The sequence below is a fragment of the Pipistrellus kuhlii genome, unplaced genomic scaffold (genome assembly GCF_014108245.1).
Source record: "Pipistrellus kuhlii isolate mPipKuh1 unplaced genomic scaffold, mPipKuh1.p scaffold_m20_p_16, whole genome shotgun sequence".
NCBI classification, from domain to species: domain Eukaryota; kingdom Metazoa; phylum Chordata; class Mammalia; order Chiroptera; family Vespertilionidae; genus Pipistrellus; species Pipistrellus kuhlii.
The window spans coordinates 8,766,877-8,784,228 of record NW_023425471.1 but is presented as its reverse complement, the minus strand read 5'-3'; the positions used below and the strand labels follow the sequence as shown (position 1 = coordinate 8,784,228).

The following is a 17,352-nucleotide window of genomic DNA, read 5'->3' as shown; positions in this document are numbered from 1 at the left end:
CAGCCAATACATAATATTCCATGGTGTAAATGTACCACAGCTTTTTTACCCACTTATCTACTGATGAGTACTTGGGCTGTTTCCAGATATTAGCTATGGTAAATTGTGCTGCTATGAACATAGGGGTGCATATATTCTTTCTGATTGGTGTTTCTGGTTTCTTAGGATATATTCCTAAAAATGAGATCACTGGATCAAGTGCCTCTGCCTAATTTTTAATTGGATTGTTTTTTGTTGTTGTTGAGTTGTATATATTCTTTATAAATTTTCATATTAACTCCTTATTGGATGTATCAATGGCAAATATTTTCTCCTATTGAGTAAGTGTCTTCATTTTGTTGATGTTTTATTTTGCTGTGCACACACTTTTTAGTTTGATGCAATCCGATTTGTTTATTTTATCTTTGATTTTCCTTGCCCAAGAAAATATATGCATGAGAAGAAATATTGCTAACAGAAGTGTCTAAGATTTTACTGCCTATGCTTTCTTCCAAGAGTTTTATGGTTTTGAGTCTTATAGTTAAGTCTTTAATCCATTTTGAAGTTTTCTTGTATATGGGGCCTGTGGAACTTTGTGGCGAGGCCGGGTCTCAGTCATCAGGGTGAGGCCAGTAAAGTTCATTAGGTAAAATAGGTTAATATTTGGCTGTGAGGACAGAGGGCTCTGCACATGAACTGTGGTGATAGTTGGGACATGTGAGGGACAAATGGCCCTCACCCAAGAGCTACAAAACTCATTCTCCCTGTGCATCTCTGACACCTGTCCGAGTCTGCCTGGACCTTCTTCAGAGTCTTTTAAGAAAGACTGCAGTGGGCTGAGGCTCCCTAAAGCAAGCTGATTCCTTGGTAGGGCTCAAGCATGGCAAAGTTGGGCCACAAGAAATTGGGAGGATGGGGCCAGTAGATATCCCCAGGCAGACACAGTATGGAGGGTGTTCAACTCAGGAAAGATAGCGTCTTTGACAATGTAAGAGAAGGACTCAGCCCAGGAACAATGGTGGCTGTTCCCCTAGCCCTCTCCCTTAAACTTTGCAACCCAATCTCTCTCTGTTTGACTCCAGTCTACTCTGAGCCACCATCACTCCACAGAGGCCAGGGTGGGTGCCCACAAATGAGATTGTGTGTGCTGGCCATTTAAGAGGGTGCCTGGGTTGCTAGTAGACTCCTCTATCACCTCAGTGGATGGAATCTCTGTTGGTTTCCACAGTCAGATGTTATGTGGGCTCCTCTTTCTGCCATTAGAAATCCAGCTGGGGAGCCTGACATGGGTCTAAGACTCTTAGCTTCTCAGAAGAGATCTTTGCAATTGAGACATCCCTGCAAATTCTCAACCACCACCAGAGCAGCCCTTTTTTATCCCTACCCTTCCTACCAGTCTCCACATGTCTTCTTCTGTATGTCCTTAGTTATAAGACTTCTGTTCAGCTAGTCCTTATTCAGGTTGATTCCTTATTCAGGTTGATTGTTCTATAATTTGGTTGTAATTCTGATTTAGTCCTGGGAGGAGGTAAGTGTAACTTCCGCCTACCCCACAAACATCTTGGATCCTTGAGTTGTCTTATTTTAGTCATGACATTTTATTAATTGAACAATTTCAGATTTTTTAAAGAATAGGCTTGGAAAATGATGTTATAAATATTATTGTGAATATTGACCTTTGAAAATGGTTATTAAAATTAATTAGATGTTGGTGTTGTTCATCAGATGATGTTATGAATTCTTCCAGGAATGGGATAGTTAAAATATGTGATAAAATAAATAATAATTGATATACTAGTAACTTGATTCTCTAGATAGTATAAAAATGCTCATATTTTAGATAAATGCCCAAAAAGAAAAGAATTTTGATAGTTTCTGTATGATAACTAGAGCTACTAACTGATAGGTATGTAACATTTTAAATATATATATATATATATATATATATATATATATATATATATATATACATACACACACACACACACACACACACATATATATATATATATATATATATATATATATATATATATATATTTCATTATAAGAAAAACAGTTTAATACTGTAGCCTCTTAGGTCCTTTTTCTCTGAAGTTTACCTTCACTCAAATATAAGGATAAGGTCCTAGCAGCTATGTTTTTGTTATAGAACCCTATACCAGCAGCACTCCCACTCAGGATACTTGATTGGGCCATGAGTGGAGAGCTGATCCACATTGTCTCTTATAGAGATATAAACTTGGAGCTGAGACAGTCTAGCTGACTCTAGACTGATACCATGAATGGATGTAATACAAACTAGAAAGCTGTAGAATCAGCCATTTTCTACCTTGTTCATGAAAAAACAGCAAAAATGTAGTTTGGGGAGGAGGAAGAATGAGGCAGACACACAGATAGAAACAGTTTTCAAGAATATTCACTTTCACAGATGGAGACTCTCAACAAGTGCCTTCTCCATGGAAACACCTCTCCAAACAAAACTGTGATGTTTTTGGTAAGCTTTTGTAACACATTAACATTTACTATTTGTGAGGGTAACAATTAGGATGAATTAGCCACATCTCCCCATACCATCTTCTCCTGTTTTTAAAAACCTATTGAGTATACTATGAATATTATTTTATCCTGGATGCTTTATATGTATATAATTTAGTCTTCATAAGGAAGACATTAAAATCACCATTAATCTTTTACAGCTAATGAAACCAAGATTATGTCCTTTGTAGGACTTACCCAAATTCACATTAAGTGACTGCGAGTGGCCAAAATGAGACTTGTGTGCAGGTTTTTCCGCCTCTTAATCATTATGTTGCACTTGAATCTGAAGACAACAAGTATCTTCCAAAAAGAAGGAAAGATCTTTATCTCTCAGTGACAGGAACATTAAATTCAGCTAACTCTACATATTGGCCATGGTGTTTGGAGCTCCGAATGATGGAGTGAACTCTGGAAGAAATAGTGTGTGGGCAGGCTGGATGTTCTCAACAAAACGACCCATGTGTGAGTGTGAGAGTGTGTGTGTGTGTGTGTGTGTGTGTGTGTGTGTGTACATGGTAGAAGGCAAAAGGAGGAGATTCTTTCCTAGAAGCATAAAATGATTATTCCCTTTAGTTAAACATCATTTCGCATTCTCTTACCCATGAGGGAGTCAAGTTAAAATGGAACGTCATATGGCGCTTCCTGGGAAGGCACTGTGAAAGATGGCACATGTGCTCTCTAAAAAGCCCACAGACAGCACCAAAACATAAATGCCTGGAAGAGATGTAAGAAGGCCACATTTATTGGTTCCAAAGAAAATTAAAACATTTTTGTAAAATAACATATGGGTCCTCACAGGACACAAGCCTAAAACCAATTAGTTCCGGCTTCAAAGGGATTTCGTTGAATATGAGAAATGGGCTCTAATTGAAATTTTAATTAGGACCCCAGAACACATCAGTGTACTTATTACTGAAAGTTCACCACAAATTGCAAGCTTTAAATGATTGGATGGATTTTATTTAAGCTGAGAAAACACCACTGCAGAGGTTGTACCCTGTTGGAGGACCTAGAATAAAACAGAAGTTTGCAGCAGCAGCAGGAGTCAGCATAAGGAGAGAGATCAGTCCTAACATTTCCCCAAAATAATGATAGATTTTTATTCAATGAATACACCAAGAAATTCTTGCCATTTTTCATTAAGGGAAGAGCACTCAGGTTATAGGAAAAGAAGTTTGGGAGAGGAATATTTTGCTGACTTTATTAGTTTTCTTTTAGAAAATACCCTCTGCTTTTTTAAATTTTTATTTATTTTTAAAAAATGTTTTTATTGAGCCCTAACCAGTTTGGCTCAATGGATAGAGTGTTGTCCTGTGGACTCAAGGGTCCCAGGTTCAGTTCCAGTCAAGGGCAAGTACCTTGGTTGTGGTCACATCCCCAATAGGGGGTGTGCAGGAGGCAGCTGATTGATGTTTCTCTCTCATCGATGTTTCTAACTCTCTTTTCCTCTCTCTTCCTTTCTGTAAAAAAATCAATGAAATATATTTTAAAAAATAAAAATATTTTTATTGATTTTTTTAGGAGAGGAAGGGAGAGGGATAGAGAGCTAGAAACATTGATTAGCTGCCTCTTGCACACTCCCCACTAGGGATGTGCCTTCAATGAAGGTACATGCCCTTCATTGGAATTGAACCTGGGACCCTTGAGTCCGCAGGCCGATGCTCTAGTGAGCCAAATCTGTTAGGGCCTCTCTGCTTTTTTTTAAATTGGAGTTTCAAGCTCAGGTGGAAAAACAAAGATGGTCCATTGGTTTCTCTTTCCTTATTCCCCTTCTGTGTGGAAAGTCTTTTTTTTTTTTTTTTTTTTTTTTTTTTTTAATTCCTTGTGTTCAAGAGAAGATTCCCAATGCTTTTGACTATGTATCTCCATTAGGTAAAATCATTCACCCTGAGCCCTCTCTGTTGTTGATTGTAAAAAATTCCCTGGCCGGCTACATTTCAAACCTGTCAGAGCCAGTGATGTACTCCAGGTGCAGCAGAGTGTGAATGCTGTTAAAGTTATTGTTTCAGATGACCTTAATATTAGGTGTCTTCAAGTTTTCTACTCTGCTGGTTTCTCCTTCTGCTTCTTCCTCTAATTGCTGCTGAGTTTTCAAAAACGGGGCTTGTTTCATATGCTTCCAATTTGTTATAAAATTACAGCAATTCCCTATAGAATTCTGCTTTTTTAGTGTCCTCATTAAATAAACATCTAGGAGAAGAACTTAATTTGCTTGTTATAGTCAACCCTCATCCTACAGTACACCTCATTGGAGCCTCTTCTCAATAATGAAAAATGTACTGCCTCAAAGCAAGGTACTGCATGCCTGTTTTTCCAAGTTACCAGTTAAGATGCTTTGGGCTGCTGGTAATACAATATTCAGCGAATAATGACTTAGATCAGTCATTTTTCAACCAGTGTGCTGCAAGAATTTTTTAAACATGCAATACTTATTTAGTCAGGGGCACTGACCTCTTTTTCCTTAGAGTATAAAATTAAAAAGTGACAACAGCCATCTGGTGTGAATGAACCAAAAATGATGCCTATTTTTTGTCGGATCATAAAAAAAAAATAGACTGTCAAATTATAGCAGGAAGGCTGGGGAGTGTTGGGGAGAGGGGGGAAGAGATTAGCTGAAGGACTTGTATGCATGCATATAAGAACACCAATGGACACAAGACACGGGGGGGGGGGGAACGAATGCATGCAACAAGGGGTAAGGGAAGCTGGGGGAAAGTTAATGGGGGAAAAAAGGAAATATATGGCTGAAATAGGTTTGGCTAAGTGGATAGAGCATTGACCTACGGATGAGGCGTCCCGGGTTCAATTCCGGTCAAGGACACATATATTGGTTGCGGGTACATCCCCAGTGGGGGATATGCAGGAGGCAGCTGGTCGATGTTTCTCTCTAATCAATGTTTCTGGCTTTCTATCCCTCTTCCTTTCTCTCTGTAAAAAAATCAATAAAGTATATATATATATATATATATATATATATATATACATATATATATATATATATATATTTTAAACCATTAAAAAAGAGATATATGTACTACTACGTGTAATACTTTAAACAAAAAAATTAAAAATAAATAGAAGAAAAAGGCTTATTTGAAAAAAAATATATATATATATTTGGCATACCACAGAATTTTAGTAATTCATTTATGTGTACTATGAGATGAAAAAGGCTTGAAAATCAACTGACTGAAACAATAAAGACACTTATTATTTCATATAATACACATTCCAGAGGTAGGGAATTTCTGGATATATTCCTTGGGTCCAACATTTATTGGATGTCAGCACCTATGAAAGATAGAGGAAAAGGATGGGGAGTAGTCAGAGAATTTGGACCATGGCTCGTGTTTGTGAAAGGGGTGGGGAAAGGAAGAAAATGGAGGAGGAGGGGGAGCCTAGGACTGCTGAGATGCTCTGAGAAACCCACAGCCAGCTTAATAGGGAGCTCCACCAAAAACATGGCCCACAGAGGAGCCCCATGTTAGGCAGAAATGAACAGGCCCTAGTGCTCCACTGTTTTTAGTTACTGGCTGGCACTTCCTAGGGGAGCTTTGCCTCCACTCAGATACTACTATGGACTGCTTGAAGCTGGGGACTGTCAGCTCATTTTACTCCTTGCAACTGACCAGCAAGCTCTTTATTTTTTAAGAAATATATTTTATTGATTTTTTGTTTGTTTGTTTTACAGAGAGGGAGAGGAATAGAGAGTTAGAAACATCGATGAAAGAGAATCATCGATCAGGTGCCTCCTGCACACTTCCTACTGGGGATTACTGGGGATGTGCCCGCAACCAATGTATATGCCCTTAACTGGAATTGAACCTGGGACCCTTGAGTCCAAAGGCCAAGACTCTATCCACTGAGCCAAATCGGTTAAGGCAGCAAGCTATTTCTTGAATGGAGGTCTGAGTGTCAGACCTCCATAGTTGCCACATAGGATTCAATTCAACAGCACAATGATGCCATTGGTATCCAGGTGCTTCACAAATGGACATTTGGTCATGCTTAGCATGTTGGTATTCTTCTTCAGACGTATTTTCCCAGGTTTTATCAATGACTGTCACAACCTCATGTCTTCACACAACTATATGCAAAAGCAGGAAGAAGAAGGTATCCTCACAGGCCTCTGTTTTTAAGGAAGGAAGGTCTTTCTTCAAAGTTTCCAAGCAGAATTTTGTCAGTCCTATAGGCCATGTTTCAGTCACATACCTGGTAGCTGCAAGGGAAGCTGTGAAAGTGAATTTCTGGCCTTTTCAACTATAATAATATAAAATGAGTTATGCCAGCAAATAGAAGGGGCATGGGAGGAAGGTGGTGGGGTGGCTGATTTGTTGGTAAACCACCAGTGCCTGCCATCCCAAATATTGCTAAGTTGGTACTTCATAAGTTTATTCCCAGGAATTTGGACATTAGAGGTTATAAATGGATTACTGAATTTATGACTTGTTACACTGGCTGGTTCTTTTGCTTTTCTTGCATTCCCAAAATATTCCCATCTTTCCTCCCTACTAATAATATAAGGCTTTACTGCAGTCTTTCTTCATATCATTTTTTACTTTTCTTTTGCTGTTGTTGTGGTTCATCGTTTACTAAAAGCCCAACTGAAGAGATATTTGACCATATTTTTTAGGCTAATCTTTTAAAAGGGCTCTAAAATGCCTGACTGTATTAATCAATAATTGTAGTTCTGTCATTTTATTTATTTTATTTTACTTTAGAGAGAGAGGGAAGGAGAGAGATACATACATGTGAGAAACATTGATCAGTGCCTCTTTTACACACCCAGTTAGGGGTTCAAACCTGCAACCTGGGCATTTGCCCTGATTGGGAATCAAACCAGTAACCTTTCAGTGTACTGGATAATATTTCAACTAACTGAGCAACTCTAGCCATTGCAATTCTGTTATTTTAAATTTTCAGTTTATGATGCCAGCTGCTGCAGTGCTAGAGAACTACGGACACTTAAGGCCGGGGGTAAGAGTTGGAAAAACATTGCCTACTATGAATATACCTGTGCAGGGTACATTTTTGGCACAAAATGAGGTATACATATGCTTTCCCTAATCATGTCTTCCTCATTTCTCCTATGTTTTGGTATACTCTCCCCTGCTTCTTTACTGCATTTATAATTTTCAGCAATGAACTCATCAGCTCCACTATTTACCTACTATTTGAACTTGGGATACCTATGAAACCTCTCTGAGCATTTGTTTCCTGATCTGAAAAATGAGATTAAAATGCTCCTTCAGGGATGGGGGGTAATTGGGGGATAACGACATATATGTAATAACTTAATCAATAAAGAAATTAAAATATAATGCTCCTTCAGCTGGGTTCCATAGCACAAACAACAAATCATCATTTCCTCCTCTCTCCCATCCACCCGTGCTCATTTATTTATGGCATCAGAAGCTATTTATTAATATGTTCAGAATTCATAATATAATCTGTACAAGTGATTGTCTTTCTCTTTTTACTTTTTCATGCAATTATTTGATTCATCCTAAAATAAGAAAACAATTTAAATTTTGTAACTAAAACAAAAAAAAATAATCCACAAATTTCATTTCTGCACAAAAGTAGATTTCTGTGAGGTTCTGCTATTTTTTTTTTGACAAAGATAAAATATTCATATCTAAACTTAGTGTTGATAACATACCATATCTGGTATTCATGCATCAAATATCATTTACAAAGTAAGAGAGCAACATAATTGATTGTTTTATCCAATCTCACTCCCCAGAGACAGTCATTATTAATGTTATTGTGTGTCATATCAAATTTGTCCCAATACACTGATAAACATGAATGAGTATATGTAGTTATGTGAGTGCTTTTAAGCAAAACTAGAATCATAATCTTCAACAGTATTCCAACATCATTTGTTTTGTTTAACAATATCAACTGATGTTTCCTTTGCCTTTTATGATGTTTTTGATATTTCATTTTTACATTATTAAGCCTATTAATATTTACCTTTAATTTTTCTGTGGTTGCTTCTATGTTTAAATTTGTTTCCACTTTTATATCAGAAATTATTTTCCTATATGAGCTTTAAGTTCTTTTATTTTTAAATATCAGTTTTATGAACAATTGTCCTGATGTGTGTGTATATATGTATTATGTATTTTTAAATTCTTATACTTGATTTGGAATAGACTTTCCTTTATTCATTGATTTAAAATTTCTATTTTTATTGTATATTGGTTCTTAAGCAGATTTAGCACAGGAACATTCTCTTATGATTGGTCAGCCATGCAGAATAAAACTGTTTTAGCTGTCAGATATTTTATAATGTATTGAAATATTTGATAGTGCAATTTCTCAATTAATTTGAATTTTTCAAAATGGTCTCTGTAGGAATGCAAGCTAGTATACTGCAGATGCCAATATTATTGGTAGATAATGAGAGCTATAGAAGTTTTGAAATGGAGGAGAGCAGATGGGTTCTTAGGGAAGATGTGGTACTTTGACTGGACCCAGAACGATAAATCTGGTTGGCCAGGCAGAGAGGAAGGATAAAGGGCATTCCAAGTAGGGGAAACTATGTCACAACCTCCAGATATGTGACCAAGCATTATGCACTGGGAGAGGCAGGATAGAAGGGAACTAATTTTTGCTGAGTACCTACTGAATGTGAATCACCATACTAAGCATTTTATAGGAATAATTCTAAGGTCAGCTGAATCCTCATATTTTATCATCTGTGAAAAACCGTATTCAGTGCCATCTTGTCACATTGTTCCAACTTGGATGCAGAACTCAGTATTTGTTTGAGTCTCTAAAAAGCAATTCACGCACCCTAGCTGGTTTGGTTCAGTGGATAGACTATCAGCTTGGGGACTGAAGGTCCTGGGTTTGATTCTGGTCAAGGGCACATGCCTGGATTGCGGGCTCAATTCCTAACAGGGGGCATGCAGGAGGCAGCAGATCAATGATTCTCTTTCATCATTGATGTTTCTCTTTCTTCCTCTCTGAAATCAATCCTATATAATAAAAGGGTAATATGCAAATCGATTGAACAGCGAAACAACCGGTCACTATGATGCACACTGGCCACCAAGGGGCAGACACAGGAGCTGCCCCCTAGTGGTCAGTGTGCTCCCACATGGGGAGCAGTGCTCAGCTGGTGAGTGTAGCAGCGGTGACAGGAGCCTCTTCCACCTCCTTGGAAGCACTAAGGATGGCCCACAGAATGAGCCTAAGCCTTCAGTCAAACATACCCTGAGGGCTCCTGGACAGCGAGAGGGCACAGGCCTGGCTGAGGGACTGCCCCAAGTACATGAATTTCGTGCACTGGGCTTCTAGTAAAAACATATTTAAAAAATAAAATAAAAAGCAATTCACTTACGAAAACTTTGTAAACCAGTTTCTTGACCTCAATGACATAGATGTTTTAGGCTGAAAAATCCATTCTTGTAGGGTGCTGTCCTGTGTATTATCTTTATCCCTGACTTCAACCCACTGCTGGATGCCAGTAGCAATCCTGCTGTCTTAGTAGAACAACCAAAAATGGCTACAGATATTGCCAAATATCCCTTACAAGGCAAAATTAATTCAGAAACTTGTAATAGATAGGAAAGTTGGTGGAGGGTTTGATATAGTAGAGGATATGAAAAATAAATATCCTTTTTGTTTTTGTTCCTGAACTTCCTTCTTGGTTTGTCTGCAATAGAATTTGGGGACAGAGTGTGTTGTGCTTCATCTATTGCAAGGTGTGGCTCTGATAACATTTGGGCCACATCATTCTTAGTTTTCAGGGGTTACCCTGTACATTCTGGGGTGTTTAGCAGCACCATGGGACCCTTCCAAGGATATGCCAACACCCCTTCCCCAAGTTGTGACAACCCAATCTGCCTCCAGACACTGGTAAAATTGGCCCTGGTGGTGAACCACTGATATAGACTAAATCAAGGATAGGAAGGGTATAGGACTTCATTCTACATAACCCACAAGACATAATTTTAAAATTCTCTACTTTTTTTTCTCTTTGAAGTCCTTTCTTGGTTATGATGCACTTAGTTTTGTTTGATTCTGCTCTCTCATGCATTCTCTATCTCAGCCATATTGATATTTGGGACCAAATCATTCTTTGTTGTATGTTGTCTGTTTAGCAATACCCTTGATCTCTACCTAGTAGGTGCCAGTAGTATCTTGCCATATCACTTCCACCCTCTGTAGTTGAAAAAATGAATACTGCCTCCATATATTGTTAGACATCTGGAGGGATGGGGCAAAAAGTTCCCCAGGTTAAGAGCCACTGTTCTACTTTAGCCCCATACAGTGGTTCTTTTCTGCCCCTTTTAAAGAAGAAGTGTATGTTTCTCTCTTGTTTTTACTCATAGACATGGAGTGGCAATTTTGTTGTTTCTTGAACATGACTGAGGAACCTCACTTCCTATCTCAAGTGGTTTAATTGTTACATTTTTTTCTAACAAATATAGGATTGCCCCTCCCCTCGGAGGGATTCTAGCAAGTAACATATACTCCGATTTGCTAAACATTCATCATTTCTGCTCTGAGTGAACAGTAACAGGCCATTTGAGCTTTTGACATGGGTTTGGCTATGGATTGCTTTGCTGTGGAGTAAATTTGCACATACCTCTCTGTTTCACTAAATCCGAACATGTGGGCAACCTCAAGACAGGCGTATTGTCTTGCACCATAAGCGAGTTAGTTCCTGTGACCTTGTTTCATCCTCTGAAAACTGTGGATAAGATTATTTTACAAGTAGTTTTGTTTTTTAAAAAAATGTATTTCATTGATTTTTTTACAGAGAGGAAGGTAGAGGGACAGAGAGTTAGAAACATCGATGAGAGAGAGACATCGATCAGCTGCCCCCTGCACACCCCCCACCCCCCACTGGGGAATGTGTCCATAACCAAGGTACATACCCCTGACCGGAATCGAACCCTAGACCTTTTAGTCCGAAGGCCAACGCTCTATCCACTGAGCCAAACCAGTCTTAGCACAAGTGGGGTTTTTGATTAAGATTCTAGGTTATAAGATAAAGCACCTGGTATATAGCAGACACTCAAAAATGTTAACCATTATTATTATTTTTTTAAGAGAATATAGGCTTGATGCATGAAGATTCCTGCAAGAATGGGCCTGCCTTCCCCTGGCTGCTGGCACCACCTTCACTCTTGGCAGGAGCCGCCTTTCTGCCTTCCCATGCTGCTGAGAGGCCCGCCTGTGTCTTGCCCCCTGGGCACCTGCATATGCAAATTAACCCATCATACTCACTGCTGATTGGCTGGTAGGTGAAGGTACAATAAATTAGCATGTTAATCTTTTATTATGTGGATGTTGTGGCTATATAAAGAACATTTAAAGCCAGAATTTAAACCTCCAACACCTATACTTAGAGTGTTTCACTCTTTATTTAATTAATTTCTGACTTAGTTGTTGTGGTCACAGCTGAGGCATGCTAGAGAAAAAAAGATTGTTGCATTAATTTTTTTGTTGTTGTTTTGCCAGAAATGTTAAGACTTTACTAATTCGAATGTTCTCAAAAACATAAATTTAAAACTTAGCATCGTTGTATTTTTTCTTGCAATGTGAGAAGATGCAAATTGCATCTAAAGACATAAGAGATAGAATTTTAAATTAGGAGTTTTACTGAAATTGGTTTCTATGGCAAAAGCATCATTTGGTTATCTTTTACTGTTTTCCCAGTAGATTAGATATATTTTTCTTTCACGTTTTTCTCCCCTGAAGTATGTATGTGGTTTTGACCTTTTCAAGACAAATTGAAAAATAAAATCTGATGAAAAGAAAACGGACAACTTGTGAGTCACATCACAAAAAAGTCAATAAAAAAGCAGAATGTGCTTCTTTTAAAAGAAAACACCAAATGGCAGATGACACCAGTGATGTGAAGGGCTGGAGTCACGGGGGGAAGCGGGGGTGCTGTAATAGGAGTCTACAAGGGCTTCAGTGGAGGATTTGGCAGCTGCATCAGGGCCAGATCTCTGGCTGCTGAGGTTTGGGTTGGGGCTGAGTCGGTGGAGCTCAAGCAGGCAAGGCCCAGGATGAGTGAATTCCCAAGGTGAGCCCCTGGTCAAGGACATGAAGATTAAGTCCCTAGTGGAAATCTATATATTCTCTTTGCCCATCAAGGAATCTGAGATCATTGACTTTTTCTTGAGGGCATCCCTCAAGGATGAGGTTTTGAAGTGTATGCCCATGCAAAAGCAGACAGATGCTGGCCAGATGACCTGGTTCAAGATATGTGTTGCCATTGGGGACTACAATGGACATGTTGGTCTGGGTGTTAAGTGCTCAAAGGAAGTAGCCACTGCCATCCATGGAGCCATCATCTTGGCCAAGCTCCCTATTGTCCCTGTGCAGCGAGGCTACTGGGGAAACAGAAAAAGCAAGCCCCCACACTCTTCCTCACAAGGTGACTGGCTGTTATAGCTCTACTCATGCATTCCATCCCTGCCCCCTGGCATTGTTTCTGCCCCTGTGCCCAAGAATCTGCTGCTGATGGCCACTATTGACTATAGCTATACCTTGGCCAGGGGCTGCACTGCCACTGTGGGCAACTTCGCCAAGGCCACCTTTGATGCCACCTGTAAGACCTACAATATCTCACCCCAGATCTCTGGAAAGAGACTGTTCACCAAGTCTCCTTATCAGGTACTCACTGGCCATCTCGTAAAGACCCACACCAGAGTTTCTGTGCAGAGGACCTAGGCTCCAGCTGTGGCCACCACATAATTTCATACAAGAAAAATAAAGTGAATAAAGCATGCTAAAAAACAAAACAAAACAAAAAAAACAAAAGCAGATTCCTAACCCAGTGGTCGGCAAACTGTGGCTCGCGAGCCACATGCGGCTTTTAGGCCCCTTGAGTGAGGCTCTTCCACAAAATACCACGTGCAGACGTATATGTATAGTGCGATTGAAATATTGTGGCCCATGTGTAGAAGTCCATTTTCAGCCTGGGCAAGCCTATTTTGATGACGTGGTGTTAGAACACTCAAGGGGCCAAAGAAAAAAATGTGGCTCACGAATCACGGTTTACCTACTACTGCCCTAATCAGTTTGGCTCAGTAGATAGAGCATCAACCCGATGACTGAAGGGTCCCAGGTTCAATTACGGTCAAGGGCATGTACCTTGGTTGCAGGCACATCCTCAGTGGGGGGCGTGCAGGAGGCAGCTGATTGATGTTTCTCACTCTCTATTCTTCCCCCTTCTTCTCTATAAAAAATCAATAAAATATATTTTTTAAAAAGTAGAATGCACTATTCTGGTTATAAAAAGGGGGTTCATTTTTCAATTTGTTACACAGGATGTACTCTTCCATAGATTAGAAAAGTAAGTGTTAATATAAGGCTGGGGTATGTAATTTGGTTATAATATCATAGAATTTAGAGGTGAAAGGGACCCCGACATTATTTAATACAACCACCCGAATTTACTAGTGTAGAAAGTGAGACCTCCAAAGGCAAGATCCCAACATTTTTTACCAATGGTTGGTAACAGAATTTGTATAAGAATGTGATTTGCATTGAGTCAGGCACTCTGTTCTGTCAGTCACATCTATTGGGGGGGAAATAGAATTTGGGAATCTTCTAGAAGATTTAGCAGTTATCCTATATAATAAAAGACTAATATGCTAGTTGTCCCCTTGACTGGGAGTTTGACCAGGAGTTTGACCAAGGGGCGGGGCCAGCCAGACAACCACCCATGGCCCCTCCCCCAGCCAGCCCTGCCCTCGATTGGCCCCCCACCCCAATCAGGGGCAAAACCAACCAGCCAACCACCTCTAACCCCTCCCCCCAGCTGGCCCCACCTCTGACTCCCCCCCCCTCCCAAATAGGAGCAGGCCAGCCAGTCAACTTCCCATGTCCCTCCCTCCCACGCCCTGGCCACACAACCTGATGGTCCTGATTGGGGCAGGCCAGCCAGACCCCACCCATGCACAAATTCATGCACTGGGCCTCTAGTTTTCTTAGGAATTAAAATAATTAGCTAAGTACAGTGGAGATATTTTTAGGGATTATTGTAGCTCTGATCACTGGGTGAAAATAGAATATATTGACTGTGATAAGCTTGATCAAAACTGTGCTTTGATTCAGTACAACTATTTTAAAGCAAGAAAAGCACCATTGTTATCTACTACCAAGTCTTTTAGAGAAGACACAGATGGACATGGCAGGCTATAGTAGAATCTAAACTTTAACCAATGCATAATATCTATTTTCCCCCCACAGAATCTCTCACTCTGTCATTTTCAAATCACTTGACTTTATTAAGGAGCTTACACAATACTGAAAGCTCAGTGGTATTATTAAACAGTCCGTTGTCTTCAAACTACCAGTATGTTTCCAATACTTTCCAATATGTATGTTGAACACTGCATATCTTTAACATATCTTGAATCTTCTGGTAGTATGGCACAATTTCTTTTCACTGCAGATCTTAACGAAACTCCCTGGGTTTTTGTTGAAATCGTTTTGATTTTTTTTCTGTGTCTCCTTTTTGTTCATCTAACTTGTATCTTTGGGCCATTCTTGCAAGAGCTTCTGGAATACTTTGATTTGATCTTTCCAGAATTTTAATCAATTCAGGAGCAATCTTCCAATCTCTTCTAGTCATAAGGGTAATGGACATGCCAGTCTTCCCTGCTCTTCCAGTACGCCCTATTCTGTGAACATATTCTTCAATATTTATTGGGAAATCGTAATTATATACATGTGTGACATCATCAACATCAAGGCCCCGGGCTGCTAAATCAGTAGAAATTAGTATTCTCACATCTCCACTTTTAAAGTCATCTAATGCTTGCTCACGTTCACTTTGTTCTCTGTTTCCATGCAGGGATTGTACACATAGGCCTTGAAGGCTTAAATCGCTGGATAAGTCATCAGCGACAAGTTTTCTACTGACAAACACGATGACTTTGTCTTTGGGGGACAGACTCTGTAGGAATTCTTGGATAAGAGATCGTTTTTCAGCTTCTGTGGTAACAATTATATTTTGCTTCACTGTATTGACAGCAACTAGATCCAGAGTACCAACATAAACCATCATAGGCTCTTTCAAGTAAGTCTGTGCAAGTCGACGAATGGGATCTGGCCAAGTTGCACTTGTCATAACAGTTTGCCGATCTGGGCGCACATCCATTAAGATCTTCATGATCTGATATTGAAATCCCATATCTAGCATTTTATCAGCTTCATCTAAGACTAAGTAGGTTATGCTTCTAAGGTTGATATAATTATTCATTTGCAGATCATGCAGGCGCCCGGGAGTTGCAATAACGACGTCTATGTCTTTGGCAATGTCTTTGATTTGTTGTTGTCTATTTCCACCACCATATATGCAAAGACTTTTCATATTTTTATATAAATACTTAGAACATTCATTTCCTACCTGGAGAGCTAATTCTCTTGTTGGTGTAAGGATTAGCATGCCAGGACCTTTCCTTTGGTCTCTGGGTGTTAGTTGAGAATTGATGTGAATAAGGCCGGGCAATAAATAAGACAAAGTTTTACCTGTTCCAGTTTGGGAGACTCCTACAAGATCTATACCTTGTAGAACAATTGGCCACATCTGTGATTGGATTGGCATTGGCTTTTGAAGGCCTGCTCTTTGAATGTTTTCCATTAATTCAGGATAATTCTGGAAAGCATCTTCAAATTTCAAGGTTGGGTTAGGGATAGAACGTTGTTCGCCATCTTTCAAATCATCACAAATTATATTGAAATTTTCTTTCCTCCAAATATCTGCCTGCATTTGAGACAGAGAACTTGTTGCTTTGGATTCTATGTAAAAGTCTTTTCTGATTGGTGCTAAATCTTCCCATCTTCTTTTTTCCCAGTCTTTCTCTCTTGCCTTAATTCGATCCCAGTCTATCGATGGTTGTACTTCTCTAACAGTGTTATCTGTGGTTAAGTCTCTTGCAACAGATGGTTGTGATGCAGCATTATTAATAATGCGTTCAGAATACTGGTAGTTTCTTCCTTGTTTTTCAACAATAGTTTCTATAACTTCTTTGGCCTTTTCTTGCATCTCCTTGCTGCCAAAAATGTTTACCTCAGCTTCGGAATTACCCTGTACTGGTTTGATCTGTATTTTCGTGTTTGTCATACTCTGAATGTCTCTTATTTTTGATCCTCCATGACCGATAACTGCGCCAATCAGACTGTTTTTTATCATAAAAACAAGAGGAGGGCTTCGGGGGCCAGGAGCCCTAGGCTCCAGGCGGCTGGAGGAGCTGCCCCAGCCCTGGCCTCTGCCGTTTCTGCCACCTCTTCCTCCCCTGACATCTCTGTAGGCCCTGCCAGCCCTGGGATCCCTTAGACTCGGCTCTGCCCACTTCTGCTTTGGGGCCCAGGCCATTTCTACATCGTAGAATTAGAACAGACTTATTGCCTACCTCCAGTTGGGAAATGTGGCCCGAGGTCTCTTTCGCTCCAGGCTCTGGAGCAACAGACCATACTGACTGGTAGATATTTAGTTATATAGCCGTTGCCTAGGGGAGCATTTAATGTGATGTCACAGAGGGCTTTGATGACCTGACCAATCAGAGGCCTTGGACTAGGGCAAGGAAAGCAGGTATTTCTGAAACAAAATTTAAAGTGACACTCACTCTCAAAGGTTGAGCTTATAGGCCTTTATAGGACCTTGAGAATGGGTGTTCCTGCTACATTGGTGTCATAGGTGCCTCCATTGTTCATTTCTTGCTAATTCTGGCTCAGTTTGGGAGCAGATTTGCAGCAAGCCATGAACTTATCCACATAATTGTGCTTTTTTTGAAATCAATTATTTCCATAGGAGGAAAAATAGTGGATTTGTTTGTTTTCTTAAGTCCT

General features: G+C 39.7%; 1 protein-coding gene and 1 pseudogene across 1 annotated transcript; one reads left to right on the top strand and one right to left on the bottom strand.

The window, feature by feature from the left end:
* Positions 1 to 6,479: 6,479 nt before the first annotated feature.
* LOC118720155 lies at positions 6,480 to 13,290 on the top strand (annotated as a pseudogene).
* Positions 13,291 to 14,956: 1,666 nt separating this feature from the next.
* On the bottom strand, positions 14,957 to 16,879 carry DDX53 (DEAD-box helicase 53). Its single transcript, XM_036440081.1, has one exon. It carries the CDS (start codon positions 16,877 to 16,879, stop codon positions 14,957 to 14,959), a length of 1,923 nt encoding a protein of 640 aa, XP_036295974.1.
* Between the last annotated feature and the right edge of the window lie 473 nt (positions 16,880 to 17,352).

Excerpts from the sequence above, each read along its gene's own strand:
- DDX53 (XM_036440081.1), bottom strand. The coding sequence starts at position 16,879 with ATGGCCTGGGCCCCAAAGCAGAAGTGGGCAGAGCCGAGTCTAAGGGAT.